General features: G+C 41.9%; 1 protein-coding gene across 2 annotated transcripts in view; it reads right to left on the bottom strand.

The window, feature by feature from the left end:
- Nucleotides 1–14,023: 14,023 nt before the first annotated feature.
- The window catches only part of SNX2 (sorting nexin 2), a 98,042-nt gene continuing 96,680 nt past the window's right edge, over nt 14,024–15,385 (bottom strand). For both annotated transcript variants that reach the window (XM_040344285.1, XM_040344293.1), the window contains one exon: nt 14,024–14,507. In XM_040344285.1, coding sequence (XP_040200219.1) covers nt 14,457–14,507 — 51 coding nt within the window. In that variant the 3' untranslated portion in view covers nt 14,024–14,456. The remainder of the gene's footprint in view (nt 14,508–15,385) is intronic.

The raw sequence follows: 15,385 nt of genomic DNA, 5'->3' as shown, positions 1-15,385 counted from the left end.
GAGAAAGGTGAATATATTTATCCTTTAGCCTAGGCTCACACATATGCTATGGAGGAACCAGCACCAGTTCCCAAATCGCATCTCTCCCGCAGGCAGTTCACACTGCCCTCTGCGGATGTCAATACATTGTTAATGTGAGAACACCCATGTGATCCAATTCTAGTGCAGGGGAAAAAAAAGTCCCTGCATGATTTTGGTGCGAATCCAATGCGAGTTCAGGCATACAACTGTATGGCTGAACTCGCACTGCACAGACATCGCTGAGATAGCACATATGTGAACCTAGGCTCAAGGTGGATGGGGGAATCCCCCTGCTGTGTCATTGTATTCTGACAGTTGGGAGATTTCCCCTGCACGAGAACACACAGATCTATTGGCTGCAGCGAGCAAAAGAATACAGACAGGGTGGTCGAACAGAAGTCGATCAGTAGATGGTTTAAAGCGAAGGTCAACCCTAAAAAAAAAAAAAAGACATAAACAGGCTCTTTAAATATTTTTAAAAAACAGTTGAAAAAAAAATTTACTTACCCGAAACGCCTGTTGCTAGGCAGTCTTTCTAATTTGCCACTTCCTTCTCCTCAGAGCTGTTCCTTCTCTTCATCCCTTGCATGGTGTTCTGGGAAATTGGGCACAGTGTCTTCTGGGACCTGTGTGTGTTCCAGAAGACAGCCACCCATTCACAAAGCATTGCACCACTCACGCATGCGCCGTAGGAAACGGGCAGTAAAGCTGCAAGGCTCCACTGCCTGTTTCCCCTAGATAGATTGGCGTTGCCGGCACGCGGTCCGATGGACAGATCGGCCTCTGGGGGCTGACATTGTGCGCTCCCTGGACAGGCAAGTGTCCTTATTAAAAGTCAGCAGCTACAGTGTTTGTACTTGCTGACTTAAAAAATAAAATAAAATTCAGCTGGAACACTGCTTTAAGTAGACCCTGCCCTCTCAGCCCTTCCAATCAACCTACAACAACACACTATAAACTCCCTCAAAGACTCCCTTGGTATCGCCCTCACTGATAGCACTCTGCAATGCTTAGGGATACGCCTGGCCCCTTCCCTCCAAGCTATGTATAACGCTAACTACCCACAAGCCTTCTCCAAAGATAAACGATGGTTAAACTTATGGTCGTTCTTTCCCATCTCCTTGATTTTTAGAGCCCTACCCATCTATGTATCTCGACAAACCATAGAGTTGATCCAAAGGGCCTTTAATAAAGAACCTGCCCTGTCACCCTACACTGCCAATGTTGACTCTTTTAAAAAGGTATGACTGCAGAAAAAATCTTACGCATCCAACAGACTTCTGAGTGTATTGGATGCCTGGTTCCCCTGCCGCATACTGTGGTTCTCTCTGCCAGCCCTTGCATCATTGCTGTGTCCCATGGAAGCTGGCAGAGAGAAGGAGGACCAGGCATCTCACATTCCCACAACTGTCAGATGATGATGAACAACATACCTCCCAACATTTTGAGATGGGAATGAGGGACGCCTACTAACAAATGTATGTAGGCATAGGACACGCCCCTGTCACACCCCCTTAAAGCGGAGGTTCACCCTAAAAACATTTTTCTAACATTACATTGTGCTCACTTCCAACATTGACAGTATGCTGATTTTTTTTTGCTGTACATACCGTCGTATAGCTATTTCCCCCCGGCTTCCGGGTAGTGGCTCCCATGGGAGTAGGCGTTCCTATGCAGAGGCTAAGTGATTGACGTGATGACAAAAACTTCCCCCCGGCACATAAGGTACGTCACCAGTTTCCGAAAGAAGCAGAACGTCGGTGCGCAGGCACCGTATAGCGCCGACTCGCAGTTCGGCTTCTTTCGGAAACTCGTGACGCGCCTTATGCGCCGGGGGGAAGTTTTTGTCATCACGTCAATCACTTAGCCTCTGCATAGGAACGCCCACTCCCGCGGGAGCCACTACCCGGAAGCCGGGGGGAATAGCTATACGGCGGTATGTACAGCAAAAAAAAAATCAGCATACTGTCAATGTTGGAAGTGAGCACAATGTAATGTTAGAAAAATGTTTTTAGGGTGAACCTCCGCTTTAAAGGAGAATTAACCAACAAAAAAAGGTTAATTAAATCCACAAGGGGCTTTTTTTTACCACTACTATTCCTTTATATTGTCTTTTGAAGTTACAAATGTAGCCATTTAGAAATTGGATGAAAAGTTTAGCATTGAAATAAACTTTTTGAAAGCCAAAAAGTGCATTTTATATACAACTATATAGATCAGACCAAAATAAGAGGGAACGAGGGACATTGCTCCAAATAAGGGACAGTTGGGAGCTACGGATGATGATAGCTCGCTAATATAGCAATAGTGTGGGTGGTGGGACAGGTCGAGTATCCTATTGTAAAGAATGTAATAATACCTTCTTATGAATGATGAAGCATTGTTCTAAGAACTTGCTAGGTATTCGTGGATTTTGAAATTTCATAAGACGTGTCAATAGAGCTGTATCATATATTGGCAATTAGAAACCTTGCAGTATTTGTGTTCATTATTGAAAGAGGGAGGTAAAGCCGAGATGGGAGCTGTTAGTATAACTGCCCACATATCAAGCCACACTTCGGTCTGACAGTAATATTAGGTGCCTGAAAAACTATTGGCAACTAGAAGAAGACAGGAGGGAAGTCCATGAATGATAAGGTAGGAAGGAGTAACCAGGCCTGCAATCAGTGTAAAGTCAGTTCCTGTGAAATGAGATTGCGGCATTGGCACTGATACAACTCAGCATTTCCTCACAGTGATGTGGGTTCTGTGAGTGTTTCCTCATGCATTGTGAATTGGTGGTTTTAAAAACCTGTACCCACCACACAGCATTAGATACGGTATTCACCCCAGGCAATGTTACCGAGCAACTACAGACCAAACACTGAATGCAGTAATGAATTTACTTTACGTTTCTACATTTTGCTTCTGGATGCGGTTTGGGAAACATTACACAATTTGTTGTCCTACAGCAGCACACACTGGAGTAAAGTTTATACCCACAAACATAAATGTCATATATTGCAGATTACCAGTTTATAGGTGGACTGGCTGCATTTGTTTTCTTTCTTTTTTTTTTTGTAATTTTTCTATTCTATTTTTCCTATTTGTTCACCTGGTGATCTGACCAGTAATACACCATCTGTTTGATGGTGGCTACACTCACTTCTTCACTGCATCTACTGTATGAAGAAGCAGCAAAGCCACCCTTAAAGGGTCACTAAAGGAAAAAAATGTTTTTGCTGAAATGACTGTTTACAGGGTATAGAGCAAGGATCCTCAAACTACGGCCCTCCAGCTGTTGCGGAACTACACATCCCATGAGGCATTGCAAGACTCTGACATTCACAGACTTGACTAGGCATGATGGGAATTGTAGTTCCTGAACAACTGGAGGGCCGTAGTTTGAAGACCCATGGTATAGAGACATAAAAGTTAACTGATTCCTTTTAAAAATGATTAAATTCGATCATATAATGTTCCTCTAGTTTCACTTTCGTTTTTAAACTGGTTTCATGTTTCTGTGAAGTAAAGAGACCCTCAGAACAAAAACAAACAAATCCAGGGCAGTGTTTTGTTTTTAAAATGAATCTGATTGGTTCTGAGGTGTTTTAGACACACATCTTAGACCACAGTGAGAAGCTGCCATGAGAATTTTCATAAGGAGCCAGACAAGCAGGAAGTGTGGAGATCACAGCAGAATTACAGCAACTTCAAAGCAAAAACGAACAATGAGGACATGAAACCAGGACTGCAGTAAGGTAAAGGAAGCTATTTAGGTAAAAAAAAAAAAATTCCTTTAGTGATCCTTTAAGCCTCGTACACACGATAGGATAGCCACAGGACAGCGGTCTGAAGAACCGTTGTCATAGGTTAACCGATGAAGCTGACTGATGGTTCATCACGCCTACACACCATAGGTTAAATAACCGATCGTGTCAGAACGCGGTGACGTAAAACACAATGACATGCTGAAAAAAACGAAGTTCAATGCTTCCAAGCATGCGTCGACTTGATTCTGAGCATGCGTGGATTTTTAACCGATGGTTGTGCCTACTAACGAACGGTTTTGACCTATCGGTTAGGAATCCATAGGTTGATTTTAAAGCAAGTTGGCTTTTTTTTTAACCTATGGTTAAATAACCTATGGGGCCCACACACGATCGGTTTTGACCGATAAAAACGGTCCTTCAGACCGTTGTCCTCTGGTTAACCTATCGTGTGTACGAGGCCTTAAACTGCAACACTGTCCTCCTGTGGAGAGGGTTGTGTGAGATGGACAAATACATTTGGATGGACTTTATCAATTAAGGCTGGGTTCACACTACTGCGAATTGGATGCCGGTTTCATCGCATCCAATTCTCACGCAAGGAGATTGTGACTGGCTCTCTGTGGAGCCGGTTCACACATCTCCTGAGCGGCTCCAATGCGAAGTCCTGTGCGCTTTCTGGTCCGAATTGATACATAAATTCGGACTGAACTCTAACCTGAAACGGTGAATGGGGATGCCATGGACCCCTGTTGTGAGCCACTCCATACGACAGTGTGAACCCAGCCTAAACACTGTTAGATTTTGCTTTATTAGGCTATACCAGGGATATGCAATTAGCGGACCTCCAGCTGTTGCAGAACTACAAGTCCGATGAAGCATAGCAAGACTCTGACAGCCACAAGCATGACACCCAGGGGCAGAGGCATGATGGGACTTGTAGTTTTGCAACAGCTGGAGGTCCGCTAATTGCATATCACTGGGCTATACTATGCAAATACATTTCTGTGCCTATCGTATTCTGACAGCTGCCATCTGTTTGGATGAAGCTTCTGTTCAGCCAAATATTTTCTATTGGTTCTTTCGATCAATGTTGGGTGGGAGGGGGCAGACAGGGTCACCCACATAGCAAATTTTGGCAAGTTCATCAGAAAGGAGCAGGAATTTGCATTTTGGATGGCCAGCATAAAGTGACACTAAACTGGTTTAAAAAAATATATACATTTTCAAGTATTTTTAAAAGTACTCTCTTGCTCTGAGCCTCCTCCAAAGTTTCTACAGGGAGACAAGTTTACGCATGTAGGAAAGTAGCCACCCTCTCTTGCTTGCTCCCGAGATGGACTAGGGACAATGAACTGACAGTTATATGGTTTGTCTCAAACCTCTAATTCACACTTTTGCTGGACAACTTGGTCTGTCAAAGGAAGTTGAAAAATAATAGACTTACTGTATTTATTGGCGTATAACACTCAATTTTTTACCCTGAAAATAGAGGGTAAACTGTGCCTGCCTGTTATATGCAGGGGGCTTTGGAAAGCTTTTTTCCTGAAACTTCCCTCTTAAAGTTAGGGTGCATGTTATACGCAGATAAATACGGTATTTCTCATCCACACAGATGGCTGAGGGGTGGTAAAAACAGGCAGCTGAGATTTACCCCCTGAATGCTTGGCTACAAGTTTACATGGCCAGTGGCTAGATTAGCCCATAGGCTATAGAAAAATGTGAATGTTGGTTGACTAGTAATAATAATTAATAAATATAATTATTACTAGTCATACAACATTAGATTCTACTATAGCTAGCTTGTAGGCAGAACATTCAACAGGAAATGTGTAGTACAGTTTCGCTGCTCCGTCGGATCTTCTTTGAACATTCGACAGAAACCATAAGGCCGGGTTCACACTGGTCCGACAAACGCTCCGACATTGGGAGCTCATGTCGCATGACGTGTGAAAATCAATGTTTCCCTATGAGAGCCATCTTAACTGGTCCGACTTTGAAAATGCTCCCTGTACTACTTTGGTCCGACTTTGATCCTACTTCAGCCCATTGAATATCATTGAAGTCAGATCAAAGTAGGAGCCTTGTCCTTACCATCCGACTTTTGACATCAGACATGGTGATTACAGCAGCAGTAAAAGGAATTTATCTCACTCTGGGATTTGTCAGACTATCACAAAGTCGGATCAAAGTAGTATCCTGTTCATGAAAGTCGGATGGATGTAGGACCAATGTAGGACTGATGTCGCAGAGCAAAGTAGGATGAAAGTCGTACTACTGTCGTGTAGTATAGTGTGAACCCAGCCTTAGCCTTCAATGACCTTCTACCAATTAATTCAGATTTTCGGACGATTGCAATGTCTAACGAAAAAAAAAATAAAAAAATAGAAAAACGAATTTCGGGAGTAACTAAATAAATAAAAGAAAACGAAATTCCGAAATTAAATATGTCAGTGTGCACATGTCTACTATTAAGAGAAAGCTTTGCATTTTCTCAATTGAATGAGGTGCAGAGCATGATGTCACCACCCCTCCTCATTCAATATGGGAAGATTTTGAATTCATTCAAAAAATGCAGTGTTCCCTGAATGGCACCCATGTGTTCACCAACCAGCAGAGCAGGTGCTTGGCATGGGACAAGGAAGCTAGCAGCGATCACTGTAGGAGCGCTGTCCACTACAGTGATTTCCAGCTTCCACAGGAATCTGCTATGGCACAGACATACTTACATTGGTCCAAACTGGACCAAAGTGCCTCTGCAAAAATATCCATACCTAAACTTCAGCTAAAATGGTAGACAGCGCAGTCTGGAGCTAGTCTGTTAGCTGGGAAGGAGTGGCTTTCCATCCTAGGCTATGGGGATGTGTGTTTCTATCTTTGTGTAGAGAGACACAAATCTAGTTCCTGCATGCAAATATGTCTCAAATTGGCCCTATTGCGGTCTGATCACGCAACGAGCGATTGGCCCCTGCGTGGGCTATTCTTGTAAAACAATGAAAACCTTAAAAAAAAATTATTGTTCAAAAAAAAAAAAATGGCTCAATTGGATGCTGCATGAGGAAGAAGCCACTGAAACACAAGGCAGCGGTCATAAAAGATAAAGATGTTGCATACTCAGTAAGTGATTAAATCAGTTGATAAAAATGCTTAAAAACTGAGGGTTTAAAATGACTTTAAATGTGAAATTATATAAAATTAATTAAAATCTATTTCTTGTCTGGCTTGTAACATCTGGAACTCCACTGTGCCACTATGAGCAAGGTTACTGGCCAGATCACCAGTTAAAAAACAGAGGATTGTTAAAGCGGCAGTATACCCCAAATAAAATAAAAAACACACACACCTGTAAGGCAAAGGCATAATGAGCTAATGACTAGCATACTAGCTTACCTTAGATCGAAGCCCCCACAGCTGTCCTCCGACACGTCCTCCGTCATGATACCCGGAGTGACTTCCGGGTATCGCCGCTCCGGCGCGGTGACTGGCCGGAGCAGCGATGACGTCACTCCCGCACATACGCGAGGAAAGGCACAATCCCCGCGCATGCGCACATTTCCGGCAAGCTCCCATTCAAGAGCCACCACGCTCAGGGCGCATGCGCTGTAGACATTGGCGCCTGCTTTTTTTTTTTTGCAAATATCTCCTTAACCATGTGGGTTAAGGAGATATTTGCAAGCACCTACAGGTAAGCCTTAAAGGGGTTGTAAAAGGTAAAAAAAAATCCCTAAATAGTTTCCTTTACCTTAGTGCAGTCCTCCTTCACTTACCTCATCCTTCCATTTTGCTTTTAAATGTCCTTATTTCTTCTGAGAAATCCTCATTTCCTGTTCTTCTATCTGTAACTCCACACAGTAATGCAAGGCTTTCTCCCTGGTGTGCAGAAAACCTCTTGAGGGGGGGATGGGGCGAGCGGGCAAGTCAGGACACTCTCTACTTTGCAGATAGAGAAAGGAGCTGTGTGTCAGTGGGCGTCCTGACTATCATGCTCGCCCCCTCAAGAGGCTTTCTCCACACCATGGAGAATGCCTTGCATTACTGTGTGGCGTTACAGACAGAAGAACAGGAAGTGAGGATTTCTCAGAAGAAATAAGGACATTTAAAAGCAAAATCGAAGGATGGGGTAAGTGAAGGAGGACTGCACTAAGGTAAAGGAAGCCATTTAGGGATTTTTTTACCTTTACAACCCCTTTAATGTAGGCTTACCTGTAGGTGAAAATACTAGCAGAGGGTATACAACCGCTTTAAGATAAATTATATTTTCATTTTGGGTTTAATACCACTTAAAGTGGTTCTAAAGGCAGGTTTTATTTTTTTACCTTAATGCAGTCTCTGCATTAAAGTAAAAAAATCTTCTGTGTGCAAGCCCCCCGATACTTACCTGAACCCAAACTAGATCCAGCAATGTGCGCAAGAGTAGCATCACTGCTCTTTCCTCACTGGCTCAGAAGCAGCAGTGGTAGCCATTGGCTTCTGCGGCTGTCAATCACAGCTAGTGAGGGAGGGATCGGGGGGGGGGGGGGCAAGCCACATTTACGCATAAGTTCCCCATAATAGGTGGCCTACTATGGGGGCACTCAGTAGGGGACTCGAGATAAGGAGGCTCCGGGCTGCTCTATGTAAAACCATTACATACATATATATATTTTTTTTTTAATTTTTCTTTATAAGCCTTTTAAGTGTAAGTAAAGTGTAGCTAAAGGCAAAAGTAGTTTGAGTGAAGGATTAGAACCCCTGTAAGTTTTTATTGCCATTTGAGCCCTAGTCATCCTCCATTTATCTTGACGGTTATCAGTCAAAAACCCAAATTGTGGGTTCTCACCAGAACAGAAAGCAGTACAAAAATGTATTCCTGCGCCTTTGAGTTCAAACCATGTAATAATCCAATGCACAAAATAAATTACCATACCTTTTTCGAATGCCGAGTTTATCAACATAATTTGCAATGAAATTATAGAATATATTCGAAAAACCTCAAGTAATGGGATTATGTAGGCAACATATAAAAACTTCAAAATATATGTAAAAAATATATCAATTTATCACAAAAAATGAAAATTTTTCATATATGTTCTGTACATTGTGTATAATTATGATAGGCCTGATATTTTTGATATTTTGTATTGTATAAAATTTTAATTTTTTGTAATAAATTGATATATTTTTTATATATATTTTGAAGTTTCTTATACGTTGCCTACATAATCCCATTACTTGAAGTTTTTCGAATATTTTCAATAATCACGGGATGATGGCAACTACATGCCGTTTTGTACGAGTTGGTCCTTTTTCCATGAAATTATAGAATTACAGCAAAACTGTATAGGAGCCTTTTTAAGTGTGCTTAACCACTTGCCGCCCGCCAATGACAGATTGACGTCGGCAAAGTGGTTGTAGAATCCTGACTGGACGTCATATGACGTCCTCAGGATTCTGAGCCGATGCGCGCCCCCGGGGGCGCGCATCGCGGCGATCGTTGTTGCGGGGTGTCAGTCTGACACCCCGCAACACCGATCTCGGTAAAGTGTCTCTCACGGAGACTCTTTACCACGTGATCAGCCGTGTCCAACCACGGCTGATCACGATGTAAACAGGAAGAGCCGTTGATGCCGCTTCCTCACTCGCGTCTGACAGACGCGAGTAGAGGAGAGCCGATCGGCGGAACTCTCCTGACGGGGGGGGTTCGCGCTGATTGTTTCTCAGCACAGCCCCCCCTCGGATCGCCACATGGACCACCAGGGAAGCCCACCCTGGACCACCAGGGAAGGGCAGATAAAAAAAAAATAGCCCAAAAAATCTGTTAAAAAAAAAAAGCATTAAAAAATAAAAAAAAGATGCCAGTGCCCACAAATGGGCACTGACTGGCAACATAGGTAAATCAGTGCCGCCCCACAGTACAGTGTCCATCAGTGCCACCCCACAGTGCCCATCCATGCCCAGTGCCCATCTGTGCCACCCATAAGTGCCGCCCATGAGTGTCCATCTGTGCCCGTCAGTACTACCTCATCGATGTCCATCAGTGCCATCTCATCGGTGCTGCCATATCAGTGCCCGTAATTGAAAGAAAACTTACTTATTTATAAAAAAAATTAACAGAAAAAAATAACGTAAACGTCTTTTTTTAGTTGCGCAAAAAAAAAAAAAAAATCACAGAGGTGATCAAATACCACCAAAAGAAAGCTCTATTTGTGGGGAAAAAAGGACGCCAATTTTGTTTGGGTACAGTGTAGCATGACCGCGCAATTGTCATTCAAAGTGCGACAGTGCTGAAAGCTGAAAATTGGCTTGGGCGGGAAGGTGCGTAAGTGCCCTGTATGGAAGTGGTTAAAAACTGCTCCGGCAAATAAATTGAAGTTTAAATGGCAGCATTATTAGATGTAGGTCTTGGTAGAGCACAGTTGCTTTCCACTGCCAATTCTACATTCATTTGATGGCCTATACATATTTATAGAACTTTCATTACACTGAATGTTTTTCTGTCTGCATATTTCAGCAGCTAGGAAAGAAAAAGGACTCACATTTCTTATACTTGTTTAGTCAGCCAGCATATTTGCTATATCCAGTTACTGCTGTTTAATTTTAATTAGCCAAAAATAGTCATCTGCACCCAAGTTTACCTTCTCCTTCACAGACAAGTCATATCAATCATCCATGTCCTCTTTTAATAATTTAGTGAAAAACTAAACAAAACCATTTTTTTTCCTGCTTACTGTGAGGTTTAAAAAATAAAAATAAAGATATATTGAAAGACTAATTAAAACTATGTAATATTCAGTAAATCGCCATTGCAATCTAAAAAGCACAACCATTACACTAAGGTCAATGGGTCCACTTAGTTTAATTTAGATGAAGCATAATAGGTTTCTATAGAAGGCACAACTATACTTTTATTAAAAAATAAATAAAATGACCCACGGCTCCATCCTTGGCCCTCTGGGATAGCCAATTACCTTGCACAGTCTCTCTAGCACATGTGTGGGATTTGGGGCACAGTGATGGCACTGGGGCGGTCAGAAAGTGGCCCAAAGCAAGGGACCAATACAAGTATAATTTTTTTCTTCCAAAGTTTTTATTGCATTTTTTTTGCAAAAGGAAGCAAGACATTTTTTTTTAAATAAAATCATAGAGAACCTTTAATATCACTTTAAACAAACTTAAAACCTTCTCTTGCACAGTGACTCAGTAAACACGTGAATGTGGTTGTACTCCCAGTGTTTATACCCAATACTGCTCCATTGTCAGAAACCGTTTTTTCAGAGGTAAAACCACACCACTTCATTAGCTGGTAAAGGAAGAGGCTGGCTAATGGAGGCGTGGTTTTGCCTCTGAAAAAGTTCCCGATTGGCTACTAGCACTTAGGCTTTTGACAGCTCCATCTAACGGTACTTCCAAGGTTCCCACGGTGGCTCTGACAGCTTCTTTGGATTTCATCACCGGCATCTACTGCCTCTCCATGATCCCAGCAGCTCCAGTTGGGACCATTACCAGGCATACCCCAGTGGAAGTCTGTGAAGACGAAACGCGTAGGGTACATATGCTGGCCCCAGCCACCCAAACACTGCATTATTGTAAACTTTTTTACAGTTTGGTTGTTTTTGTATAATTTTTTGGAGATTTGTAATTGGCTGTGAGAGACTTTTATGGAATCATTTTTTTTTTAATCTAAGTTTTTACGCTATGAGAAGATTTTGTTTTTCCTTTCTCTATTTTACAATACACCATCACTGGTGAGGTGTAAAAATAGACCGAATTTTCCCATTTAAATTTCCGGCCGATCGATTGCTGTACGGATTGGAGAGGGTGTGGAATACAACAGTGACCCACCAAGAAGGTATCCAAGAGATCCATCGGGATTCCCATCGAAGCATCGATATTTACGCTTTTAAGATCCACCGCTATATGGCGAGTTGGATCTGCATTGTCCGGTAAGAGTACCCATCTTCTTTTTCCCCTCCGGATGGTGAAGGCACTCCCGGGTGTTTGTTTCACAACATGTAGTTTCCATCTTACGTTGAGACTGTTGAAGTACTTATAGTCACTATGGGCCAGATTCACGAACAATTACGGTGGCGCAACGTATCCCCTTTACGTTACTCCGCCGCAAGTTTTCATCGTAAGTGCTTGATTCACAAAGCACTTGCGTGTGAACTTGCGGCGGCGTATCGTAAAGTCGTCCGGCGCAAGCCCGCCTAATTCAAATGGGGCGTGTACCATTTAAATTAGGCGCGTTCCCGCGCCGAACGTTCTGCGCATGCTCCATTAGGAAATTTCCCGCCGTGCTTTGCGCGAAATTACGGCGCCCCGACGTGTTTTATGAACGGCGACGTGCGTTACGTCCTTTCGTATTCCCGGACGTCTTACGCAAAAAAAAAAAAAATTGAAATTCGACGCGAGAAACAACGGCCATACTTTAACATGGCTGGTCTACATCTAAGCCATGAAATAGCAGGCTTAAGTTTGCGACGGGAAAAACCGATCGCCGTAAACAGCTAATTTGCATACCCGACGCGGAAAACGACGCAAACTCCACCCAGCGGTCGCCGAAGTATTGCATCCTAAGATCCAAAGGCGTACGAAGCCGTACGCCTGTCGGATCTTAGCCAAAAGCCGTTGTATCTTTGTTTGGGAATTACAAAGATACGACGCGGCAAATTTGAAAGTACGCCGGAGTATCAGCAGATACTCCGGCGTACTTTTTCTGTGAATCTGGCCCTATAAGTTTATTTCACGGATTTTGGAAGATATCCAACAATACTCGTTGGTGGACTATTATACCATTTATGATTTGTTCACTTTCACAAGTTTTAAGAATATGTACATATTTTGCTTTCACTATTGTGGGTGTTTCACATTCCTGTATGTTTACACAGGACACTAATGGGTTGAGATTTAATATTTCTGTGATCCATTACACATATGTTTCGTGCAATATAGGAACATTTGGTGTCACGTATTTTCACTAGATTGCTCTATAAGGTGCCATATACCTTTATTTGAATTTGTACAGTAGTTTCGCACAGCTGCAACTAATAGGAACACTTTGGTGTTTTTTTCATAGGGTATTCCACACTTTATAGGGTTGCCTGTAGTGTGGGAGGAGTTAATCCAATCATATATTGTTTTCTCTAACCACAGTAGAAGCGCCACACTTTTTTACATACAATTTTTTTTACAAATCAGCCTTTTTTTGTTGTGTTTGGCAGCCAATTCACATGCATGAAGGGTTGGCGCAATATTTGATTTTTTTTCTACCGCTACTGATGGCTCCACATTCAGCCAATTCTACGCCTGTTTCACACTGAAGCTTGTGAGTGCATTTCCATAGTTTTTATACATTTTATATGAACAATATCTTGCTGCAATATTGGCAACCTGGCAGCTCTCTCCACTTCCCTTACTAAAAAATAAATAAAAAAAACACCCACCCTTACATTTTAGTTCCTTTTTTACTCGTTGACAAAAATTGGCATTGATTTTCATCTAGTTTTCGTCAATGAAAACATGCCTCTGACAAAAATATTTTCATCAACTAAATTAACACTGATCCTTATTCAGCAAAACTGCAAGGGACAAGTGGAACTTTATGTTTCTGAGTAAACAGTCTGTACTCCTTTAATAAAACAACTCCACTGATTTTTAAATCTAAGTTTGAATTTGTGGCAGTCCCAATGCCATCTGCAGTATTTGGATGACAACTGCCTATCTGCTATGGTTTCACATCACGTGTTTTCCAAACCCCCCCCCCCCCCCCCCCAAAAAAAACCACTATATGTGATTCTCCTATGCATAAATAAATAAAATGTGTCTAGACATACACTTAAACAATTACAGCCTTGCAATAAGACAACATTCCCTTGTCAGAGGGAATTACATTTTTGCAGGGTATTGTAGGCTGTGGACTGCCACACACACTTAAAGTGGTTGCAAAGGCATTACTTTTATGCATTTCCTGCATGAAAAGGTAAAAAATGTCCCAGTATTTGTATTGCATTACCCCGAAATACTTACCCGAGTCCCTGATTCGATCCAGCACTGTGTCCGTCTGCAACAGCCCTTTCCTCTCTCCTTGCATTCATAAAACAGAGAGGCAGCAGCAGGAGCCATTGGCTGGATCTGGAGTGCTCTGTGCAATACCATTGCACAGAGCAGGTAAGTAGAACATGTTTCTTATATTTCAGCCTTTACAACTACTTTAATACATATTCAGAACACCACAAAATAAGAACACAAATATGCTACAAACACAAAAATGAGCATTTCACAAGGAATATACCTTTAATATTATAATCACAAAATCATATCTGTACAGGAATGTGTAAGTGAACATTTATAAATGCAACAATAATTTGCTTCATAAAGATAAGGTAAATTTAATTTGACAGAATTGATTTTTCAAAGAAAATACTTCAAAGTAAAACTTTCTTGCCTTCATCTGCACTTGTTAAATGCAAAATAGTAAGACACATTAGTGTTCAATTCAGCAAAATATTGCAGAATATCATGCTACAGTCCATTGGAATGGGTCAGGACATGCAGCACTCTTATTAAAACGCAATAGTATATAAAAAGAAGCCACATGTTAATAAAATATAGAGTGGTTTATCTTGATATTTTCTTTGATTTAAACATGATTTTGTTGTGGAATGCGATGAATATGAATTGATGAACTGAGCGTGGAATATTCTTCATCTAAGCTATAGCTTTGGCTTCAGGTAGAAAGGCTTCCCAATACTTTATGAGCTATGGAGGAAAAAAAAAAAAAAGACAAAAGTAAAAAATTTTCATCACATATCAAACAGTGTTTTTTTTAATAGAGTATGGCAAACCCTTTAATAAACATCTGCAACTTAACTTCAAGAATAACCTGTCACTTTTAATCTGTTCTGTTATTCATTAGTCTGATGAAAGTTAGAGTTATCTAGTTTCAGGTCTACTTTCCTTAAAAACTGCCTGCCCAATTCTTGGATGAGACTTGCATACAATGTAGAGCTGCACCATTCTGGCCAAAATGAGAATCACAATTTTGTTTTGCTTATAATAAAGATCACGATTCTCGTGGTGTAAAAAATCTTTCACATTTTTACAAAAAAAATATAAAAAATTGGGCCAACTTAAGTTTTTTTTTTAATTAATTAACCACTTGAGATCCGAGCTATGGTCGAAAGACGTCCACAGCGCGGCTCTCAAGTGCCGGGTGGACGTCCATAGACGTCCTGCTGTTGTTGTTCCCTGGGCGCACAGCGGGGAAACAACGTGCCCGAAGCATCGCTCGGGAGCCGATGCGTGTGCCTGGCGGCCGCGATGTCCGCCAGGCACTCGCGATCGTCGGTAACACAGCAGGACGTGGAGCTCTGTGTGTAAACACAGAGCTCCACGTGCTGTGAGGGAGAGAGGAGACCGATCTGTGTCCCTTTACATAGAGACACAGCATCGGTCACCTCCCCCAGTCACCCCCCTCCTCCCACACAGTAAGAACACAATGAGGGAATACATTTAACCCCTTCCTCACCGCCTAGTGGTTAACCCCTTCACTGCCAGTCACATTTATACAGTAATTAGTGCATTTTTATAGCACTGATCGCTGTATAAATGTGAATGGTCCCAAAATTGTGTCAAAA

This window comes from Rana temporaria, chromosome 1 (genome assembly GCF_905171775.1).
Source record: "Rana temporaria chromosome 1, aRanTem1.1, whole genome shotgun sequence".
Lineage (NCBI taxonomy): Eukaryota > Metazoa > Chordata > Amphibia > Anura > Ranidae > Rana > Rana temporaria.
Note: the sequence above shows the minus strand (reverse complement) of the source record. Positions and strands in the feature narration are given on the sequence as shown.